The following is a 10,101-nucleotide window of genomic DNA, read 5'->3' as shown; positions in this document are numbered from 1 at the left end:
TTGGTACCACCAAGCCGCTCTTGGTGATGGACGTTGAGGTCCCTCACTCAGTGTACATTGTGACCTTGCTCTATGCAGTACTTTTCCCAAATAGTGTTCAATGTGGAGGAGTACCGATTCATTTGCTGCTTGAAGGAGATAGGTGGCAATTAGTAGGAGTTTTCCTTGCTAATGGTTGATCTAATGCCACGATACTTCAAGATCCCTAGGCAACGTTCAGGACTCTCAACTGTGTACCAAGTGCTGCTACCTCGAGTGGGTCGGTTCTGCTGTTAAGACAGTGCATACTCAGATGGTGCAGGCAGAGTCTGGGATTTTGGCGCATGGGTACGACTGTCAGGCTGTTGCTGGACAAGTCACTAGGACAGCTCTCTCAATTTTGGTACAATACCCAGATGTTAGTGAGGAAGACTTTGCAAGGTCAACTGGGCTGAGCGTGCCTGTGTCATTTGAGTTTGATGCCTAGGTTGAAGTTGAGTGTTCTGGCCAGTTTTCCTCCTATAGTTCTTTGTAACAGTCTTGATAAAACCAAGTGGCTTGCCTAGGACTTTTCAGAAGACCATTAAGAATCAACCACATTGCTGTGGGTCAAGTGTCACATATGCACCAGACCAAGTAATTACAGGAGATTTCCTTCCCTAAGGGACAGTAAATCAGTTAGGTTTTTACAGATAGTGTCATGGTCACCATTACTGCTTAGCATTTTTTTAAAAATCCACTTTTGAAAAAAAATTCAAATTCACAGTGTCATGGTGAGATTTGAATTCATTCATCCAGACCACTGGATTACTAGTCCAGTAACAATCACAACCAGCACACCACTACTTGTGGACAAAAACAATTCTAATCATATTTAGCCATCCTGTTCCCATATCCCTTCAGCTCTTTTTCCTTTATCTACCTATATTCTAACAAAATAAAACATGCACTTATGTCATGCTATGTTACTCATGGAGATTAGTGTCATACAGGAAAGGGTGCAAGTATTTGATGCTGATATGCAATCAGGTGATATTATTGACCATCATGTATCAGATTCATGTGTCATAGGAGCAGGCTTAGTCATCCAGATATAATTTCTCAAGTAGTTAGAAGGCTGAACTTTGAAGGATGAATGAATCACATCACCCAGCATTTCACAGTGAACAAACAATTTGTACAGTGAATGGCTAAGAGGTCAGATGGAGTGTAAAGCTAGCAATGTTATAGGATTTTCACACCAGCCTTCAAGCATCTGTGCAAGTATGCTAATTTAGATTGAATTATGGGCCATTTTACATCAAGCTCTAATTTCACATAGGACTCCACTGAAGAGATAGCATTCATCCATTTTTTTTTTTAAAAAGAGATAAATGACTAAACTACAACTCCTCCCCCACATCAATGTTCAAGAAAAAAAAGCAAATGACCAGCGGGCTGCAGAAACTGTATTCTAGTTTACAGTTTTACATTACAACTATAGCACTATTATATTTTAAGCAATGACATTCAACAGTTTGGTTTTATAAACTGAAGAGTTAATAAAGAGTTTGATATAATCTGTCAAGTACAATACTTAAAAAAAAAAAGAAAGCTTCCCTCATTATTTAGCTTTTGCACATGATTTATTTACAAAAAACACTTTACACCAATATACTCATTACAAAGCAGACACCAACACAGCTTAGACTCGCATTGCATTTGAAGTCATACTGAACCCTGAAGTTTCACCCTTTTGGCAGAATTATAAGTACTACACTACAGTATACTGTTTCAAATATAAAGGGACATTTGGTTATCAAATCTATCTGCTCCTTTCAACACAACTCTTGCTTTGGTATGAATCCTACTAAGTGACCATCCTACACACAAGTCCAAGTAGTGACCATTGGCAGGCGGCTTGAGGTAACAAAAAAAAAAATCACATAAGCCTGATCCTGTTCAGACATCCCCATGCACTTTCCACAAGGGAAAGCAAATCAGAAGTGTGAACTTTGGCCAATTTCCAGTCCCTAGCCCAGAGGTGCTTATACTGATTTCAACACTTAAAAGGGTCACCCTAGCTGAGATCAGTTAACTCAGAACAGACTAGGAACTGAACCTGGTATCATCTTGGTCCACATCCCTGGATGCTTCCAGTGTCTTTGTTAAAATGTGCTATTCTAGAAGCTTCCAAAAACATTAAATGATGGCATAATACACCTAAGATTAATTCGCATTTAGTCAGAAAAGTATTTGTTCCAGTGGAAATACTAGAACCCTTTTTTAAAAAGTGCATTAAAGATGAGGGACAAACATGCTGAGAAATAGAAACCAGTCCATTTCAAGCACCCAGCATATAGCATTTGGGCTAAGGTGTAGAGTCAGATGAATAGCGAAGCTTCTTGTATGCTGCCCCACTGACAATAAAACACCCCATACTGCACTAATGAGATTTCTTCCCAATGACCCACTACCCCCTGCAGCCCCCCCACCCCCAACCCCATTTCACACACCAGACATTGAGCTTGTCAATTTGTGCCAAGTTAGGGAGTTTTGTGCTACAGGCTCATGCCCACACTATGAACAGGATTGGGACTTCCCAAAAGCATTTTGTATACGACCCTTACAGAAGGCAGGCAGGTAGGGACTTTTATCCAGTTCAGATTTGAACCAAGACACCAAATAAAAATCTAAAGAAAATCAACTAAAGAAATCTCAGTGTACTAAGATGCAAAAATCTCAAAACAAACATGCTCAATAAGATTCCTGAGAAGCAGCTGGCTAAGCTGTTCACCTGCAAACTATGAGGGGGGCAAATCAGGCAATTAAGATACAATATAGAGAAAAACAAAAAAAAAAAAACAGAGGGAGACAGTTTCACTCCTTACAATATTTGGAATGTCAATTAAAAATGCAATAGGGACATTTCAGTATTTCATAAAACCATAGGGTACATTCTTAATGCTGTTTGATACAGGTGGTGAATGCCACACTGCAGAACTGGTGCGTTTCAGGTAACGTGGCTTGCTTTTGCCGAAGATGGTCTCAAGGTTGGGGGGTTGAATGACACCGAAAACTTTGTCCACATCAAGTGGGTGGTAATACTGTTTTATGAGTGCTTGCTGCAATTGTTTACCTGATGACAGAAAAACAAATTCCATTACAATTATGGCAAACATGATACACAGAAGCTGGAAAAGCTTTGTTACCACAACTCCTCAGATTGAAAATGCAAAATGATTTAGCTGCATTGCTAATGCCAGCAGGGGTTTACAAATTTCCCCACATGAAGTTGGAGGGAGTGGAGGTAGGGTGGAAGGTGTGATAAGAATCACATTTGGTCCTGATGAGTGGGCTATACCTGAAACATTAACTGTCTGGCCCCTGCACAGAAGCCACCTAACCACTGAAAAAGTTTCCAGCATTTTCTATTTTTAATTTCAGATTTCCAACACTTTTTTTTTTGCTTAAAGAACAGAGTCTGACCCATCTGTCCTAACACTGGTAGACAGAGAAGAGAACAAATGTACTTGACAAATAGGATGGGGCCAATGATAGATTCCTGGGGTACTCCAGAGGCAACAGGGCAGGAGTGTGAAGAGAAGCCATTGCAGGTGATTCTCCAGCTATGACTGGACAGAAAATTGGAATCAGGACGGCAATCCTAACCAGTTAGCTAAGGGAGAGACACTGGAGGGGAATAATGTAGTTGGACTGTGTCAGGTCAAGGAGGGTGGGAGTTTACTATAGTCACGCAAGATGTCATTTGCAAGTTTGATGAGGGGCATTTCAGTACTGTAGCACGGGCAGAAACCTGACAGAAGAGATTCAAACATGGGAGTTCCAGGAAATATGCTCAGATTTGGAGGCAAATTCAAGGACCCGAGATGAAAAGGTTGGAGGAGATGGGACAATAGTTTGCAAGGACAGAGGAGTCAACTGTAGTTTTTCTTGAGGAAAGGGGTGATGACAGCAGATTTGAAGGGGAGGGAGACAGTACCCGAGGAGAAAGAACCATTAATGGATTAATAGATCAGCTAACATAGGGGCTAGGATGGGAAGATTAGTAGTCAGAAGTTTACTGGGAATAGCATCAAGAGAGCAGGAGATGGATCTCAAACAAGAGGAGTTCAGAGTGGGCATGATAACAGAAAAACTCAAGAAAGATGCGAGTTCAGGGCTAGGGGTAAGGGGGGCTTTTAAGGAAAATGTGACCTGGCAGGCCAACTTAAAGGGAGGAAAACAGCAGAGGCCGCTGAAAGAATGGTCTCACTCTTATGTGACAAAGTTGTCCATGAGCTCCTTGCACTTGTTGGAGGCGAGAGTGGAAGAGGCAGGAGAGGAAGGTTTAAAAACTATCTATAATGTCAAAGAGAAGCTGATGGTTATCTTTGCATTCCAGGATGATTTTGGAACAGTAAGCAGTTTTAGCAGACCCAATAATAGTGCTTTGTTGTCCAGTCAGATCTGGCAATGAATGGCTAAACTATATCTCTTGGACTTAAGGGAGTGGAGAGGAGCACTGTACTGGGGAAACAACCAGGGTGAGAAAGTAATGGTTTTACTGGAGATAGGGGCATCAAAGTTGGAGGCGAGGGTGTGATTGAGCAGAAACGTCATGGTGAATGGAGGGCCAAAATCTAGACAGTTGGAAATTTTAAAGTGTAGTTGCAAGTGACTTGGTGGAAGATTTCCCCCCCCACCCCACCAAACCAGACACAAAAGGAAGTGAGCTTGGGTGTTTCATATCAGTCTTTTATATCACAAAGAGGTTACTGACCTCATCCATCACTCTGCCTTCCATAAACCCCCCCAAAAAACTTTTAAACTTGTTCAAATATTTATCCATTTCTTTAAGTCATCAAAATAACTCAACTTTGATCACTTCTATATCTTAAACTTTTAAAAATATTCTATCAAAAGAACCTCATCCTTGGTATAACTTTCTCTTCTGTATTCTCTTCACGTTCTTCCAGAAGAAAGTTGCTTAATACTGAATGCAATTTTGCAACAGTGACTTAATGATTTGTACAGGCTTCACATTCACACTGTGCTTTTGTATTAACTATCTGATTTATAAAACCTAGTATCTCATTTATAACTTTATGAAATAGTACTCTCATTAAGAAATTTATGTATCTGAAATCCAAGTTTGTCTGCTCTACTACCCCCATTAAAATTTTACCTTTTTTTGATTAGTTTATGGGATGGGGGTGTCACTGGCTAGGCCAGCATTTATTGCCCATCCCCAATTGCCCTCTAGAAGGTGGTTATTGGTATACACATCTTTAGCTTTGTCTTCCTCCCAAAGTGCATCAACTCATTTATCAAAATTTAATTTCATCTGACATCGATCTTCCTAGTCTAACATGTACATCAAGTTGGAATCATGTGAAAATTGAAAATGTGTTTTATATGAGAGTCCAGATTACACAAAGTCACACAAACTGGTCTATTTGCATTGTCCCCTTGCTGTTCACCAGGTTTCCTTTACGCTGGTTTGTAATGACATCTCATTAGGTCCTTGACCTATCCTGTAGTTTTCCATTCTTCCCATTGTCCTTGACCCTTGGTTGGTGTGCATTATTTGTGCTACCTTTTCTGAAATGAATGGGACAAAGATGGATAACTAAATGGGAATAGAAAAGTGATAGCTAGTGAAATTGCATATGGATAGTCAAGACCTATTTGAATTTTTCAGGACATGTATTAGTGTTGATGCACTACTGCAGATGGTGGTGTTGTATTATTGACAATTTAAGGATAGGATTGGGAACAACTAATGTTGAAATCAGAACAGCTAGCATTTATATTGTACCTTTAATGTAGAAAAATGTTTTAAGGTGTTTTACAGAAGTGTAAAAACTTTTTTTAAAAAACAACCAAAAAGGAGAAAATATATCAGGATGGAAAACTAAAAGCTGGTTTTAGAAGGATGGTGTGAAAAGAGGACGGAGAGTGGAACTTCCAAAACATGGGGCCTGGGAGCTGAAGGCATGGCTGCCATTGGTGGGATGAGAGGAAACAATGCTCAGGAAGCCAGTCAGGGAAAAAAAAAAAGAGTACCTGCAGTAGAGTTTGAGGCTGGCAGAGATTACAGAGATGGGCCATAAGAATTTAAACATGAGGTTAATAGATAAAAGTTTGAGGTAACAGGGATTGGGACACAATATAGTCAGCAAGAACATGGGTGAGCAAAGTAGGATACAGACAGTAGAGTTTCACATAAGCTGCAGTTTATGGAGGCTGGATGATAGCAGACTAGCCAAAAAAGCATTATAATAGCCAAATCTGGGGTAACAAAGACATGGATATGAAGTTTCAGTAAGCACAGAAGTAGGTAATCTATAATGAGGTCAGAAGCTCAGGTCACAAACGATGATGAGCTGCAATTCATAAGAAGGCCCTTCAGAGAAAGCTAAAAGGGGTACAGAGTAACTGTGGACTTATTCAAGTTGGGGATGGCAGCAGTGCAAGAGGACAGAGGTGCAGGATTGGGTATGAATAGAACAAAGAGCAATTCTGTCTTTATTAACAAAAAATATGCATTTATTAAGCTAATGTGGGTCTTGGCAAGTTTTTGGAATAATCTGCAGTACAGTTATGAAGTTAGGTCAATGGCATCTCTACCAGTTTACGCACACATCCTCTAAACCTATAAACTCAATCTATATATAAACAAGGTTTAAGCAACACTGAGTGTGGCATTATTCTTTCAATTTATTCATCTGGAATTACCATTTGGTTAGGGGGAGTGAAGAGGAGGGGGGCAAAAAGGAGAGGACAGTCAGTGACGCTGCCAATTTTAAAACATCTGCAACAGGCTGATCTTCTCTACCTTGTTACATACAAGGATTTAGTCTGCAGTGTGCAAACATTGAAGAGGAAGAAATTAACAGTTTAACCCTTTCCTGCAAGCCTATACTGTCAATAGCCCTATCTAAATAGTTGATTGGACTGACCACAGCAAACACTTCAGATAAGGCCACACATTTGTAACTTCCAGCAAGAGTTAAAAACAGAAAATGCTGGAAATACCCAAGCTGATCAGGCAGCATCTGTGGAGAAAGAAACAAAATTAACATCAAGTCCATAGAGTATTGCATTTATTTTTGTTTTTATTTCAGATTTCCAGCACCTGCAGTATTTTGCTTTTGTTCCAGCAAGAGCTACTGAATGATAAATCAAGAGCAGAACTCTCCAGACCCGATCAGCTGTAGTTCTATTGCTGCCCTGACGGAAATCAGGAACAAACTTGAGACTTTGCTGATTTGTGTGGATTTAGCAGTAAATAAAATTGCTGAGCCATTGGGTGCACTTTCAGTACAAGTTATAAAACAGCACAGCTACACCAAAAGATTTCCTAAACACAATTAAAATAGTTTCTCAAAAAGATGAAGCCTGTCTTAATAGCCTTTAAATCAGACATGGCAACCATAGACTATGTTTAAACAAAAAATACACGATCCTTACAACTCCCTCCTAGGCAGAATGATGGTTGAAAATGTGGGTCTTGAATAGACAAATTGGGTAAACAGACTAAAAGGTATGGCTGTATATGAACAGTGGGAAACCTTTAAAGAAACAATTCAAAATGTTCAACAAAAATACATTCCATGGAGCAAAAACTTAGCAAGAAAGACCCATCTGTGGCTGTGGGAGCAGTTTTGCTGAGCTTTTGCTTCTATAACTGTTGTTTGAGTAAGTAGATTAATATAATCCTAGTGAATACGTATACATATATCCTTTCATATACAAGTTGAAAGTATAGCTACATATTGGTACAAAATGGAGTATTTGATCTGAGGCATTGTGGGATAGATTAGTTGGTTCACAGTTGGAGCTTGGTACAGCATGACACAGATAACGAGAGGGGGCCCCTCTTATCTGTGTAACTGCAGACTGCGCGAAACCCTCAGGAATGCAGGCCCAATTAAAAGTGATGGTTGGAAGACTCCAGGATAATTGATAGGGCCTGAGCTCATCAATTGGTGATCAGGGCTGGCATGAGCTGATCACGTAGCCACATGATGCCTAATGAGTAACCTAATTGGTACTATGTATGTAATCAATAACCGTTATGATTGGATTGTGTCCAGCCGGGATAGGCTGAGTAACTGTATATCCGTTGTGAATTTCCTTTGTTCTGTGGAGTAGCACTGGACTGCTTTTAGGTAAGGTGTGCTCCCCATGATATCATGAATAAAGTGTTTATTCTCAAAGTCTGCGTCCGGAGAATTTGTTGAATAATTGGGCATAATCTGAATTTTTCTCCAACAGTGGCATACTGAGGATAATATTAGATTAAGAGGCTTATGATATTGTAAAAAAAAGTAGCATGTCTGAGGATTGGGTGTGTTTTAGAAACCAGCAAAGGTCCACCAAGTTGATAAAGGAAAAAATAGAATGAGAGTAAACTAGCCAGTAATATAAAAGATTCTAACAGTTTTTATAGGTATATAAAAAGGAAGACAGTAGCTGAAGTAAACATTGGTCCCTTAGAAGTAGAGACAGGAGAAATCATGGGGAATGAGGAAATGACAGAGGCACTGAACAAACATTTTGTGTCAGTCTTCACAGTAGAAGACAAGTTCCATACCAGAAATAGACAGTAACCTAGGGGCTAAAAAGAGTGAAGAAATTATTAGCAGAGAAAAAGTATTGGAGAAACTTAAGGGACTAAAATCTGACAAATCCCCAGGACCTGATGGCCTACACCCTAGGGTTCTACAAGAGAGATAACTGCAGAGATAGTGGATGCACTAGCTATGATTTTTTAAAAAATTCTTTAGCTTCAAGAACAGTCCCATCAGATTGGAAGTTGGCAAATGTTTCATTGCTTTTCAGGAAAGGAGGGAGAGAGAGTAAACAATGCACTACAAGCCAGTTAGCACAAGTCATTGGGAAAATGATGGAATCTATTATTAAGGAAGTCTTAATGCACTTAGAAAAGCAAAGTATGATTAGAACAAGTCAACATGGTTTTACTAAAGGGAAATCCTGTTTGACAAATTTTAGAGTTTTTTTGAAGACGTAACTAGTCGGGTAAATAAAGGGGAACCAGTAGATGCAGTATACCTGGATTTCCAAAAGGCATTTGATAAGGTGCTACACAAAAGGTTAATTGGTGAGATAAGTAGGCTCACAGAGTTGGGGTAATATATTAGCATGAATAGAGGATTGGTTGACAAACAGGAAGTAAAGAGTGAGCATAAACAGGGCATTTTCAAGTTGGCAGTGAATAGTGGAGTGCTGCAAGGATCAGTGCTGGGGCCTCAGCCATTTACAATCTATATTAATGACTTAGATGAAGAAACAGAGTAATGTATCATCAGCAAACCTAAATACAAAAGGTAGGTGGAAAGATAAGCTGTGGGGAGGACAGAGAGGCTGCAAAGAGATATAGACAGGTTAAGTGAGTGGGCAACAAGATGGCAGGTGGAGTATAATGTAGGGAAGTGTGAAGTTATTATTTGGTTGTAAGAATAGAAAAGCAGAATTTTTCTTAAAAAGATGTGAAACTTGCAAGTGTTGATGTTCAAAGAGGCTTGGGTGTGCTCGTACAAGGAACGCAGAAAGTTAGCATGCAGGTACAGCAAGCAATTCGGAAGGCAAATTACACGTTGGCCTTAATATCAAGGGGATTGGAGTGCAGGAATAAGGAAGTCTTGATGCAACTGTACAGGGTTTTGGTAAGACCACATCTGGGGTACTGTGTGCAGTGTTGTCTCCACATTTAAGAAAAGATATACTTGCATTGGAGGCAGTACACCAAAGGTTCATTAAATCAGTCCCTGGGATGAGGGGGTTGTCCTATGATGAAAGGCTGAATAAACTGGGCCTATATTCTCCAGAGTTAAGAATGAGAAGCGATCTCATTGAAGCATACAAGATTCTGAAGGGGCTGGGTAGGGTAGACACAGAGATGGTTTCTGTTGGTTGGGGAATCTAAAACATGGGGTACAATCTCAAGATAAGGGCCGATCATTTATGACAGAGATGAGGAGAAATTACTTCATTCAAAGGGTTGTGAATCTTTGGAATTCTCTACCCCAGAGGGTTGTGGATGCTCAATCGTTGAAGACATTTAAGGCTGAGACAAACAGAATTTTGGTCTCAGGGAATCGAGGGATATGGTGA

At 39.9% G+C, this 10,101-nt stretch overlaps 1 protein-coding gene across 7 annotated transcripts in view; it reads right to left on the bottom strand.

Moving 5' to 3' along the window:
- Positions 1–1,588: 1,588 nt before the first annotated feature.
- LOC137377017 (inner centromere protein A-like) overlaps positions 1,589–10,101 on the bottom strand; it is a 104,737-nt gene continuing 96,224 nt past the window's right edge. For all 7 annotated transcript variants that reach the window (XM_068046153.1, XM_068046150.1, XM_068046151.1 and 4 more), the window contains one exon: positions 1,589–3,097. In XM_068046153.1, the coding sequence (XP_067902254.1) occupies positions 2,889–3,097 (209 nt within the window). In that variant the 3' untranslated portion in view covers positions 1,589–2,888. The remainder of the gene's footprint in view (positions 3,098–10,101) is intronic.

Source organism: Heterodontus francisci, chromosome 14 (assembly GCF_036365525.1).
Source record: "Heterodontus francisci isolate sHetFra1 chromosome 14, sHetFra1.hap1, whole genome shotgun sequence".
NCBI classification, from domain to species: domain Eukaryota; kingdom Metazoa; phylum Chordata; class Chondrichthyes; order Heterodontiformes; family Heterodontidae; genus Heterodontus; species Heterodontus francisci.
Note: the sequence above shows the minus strand (reverse complement) of the source record. Positions and strands in the feature narration are given on the sequence as shown.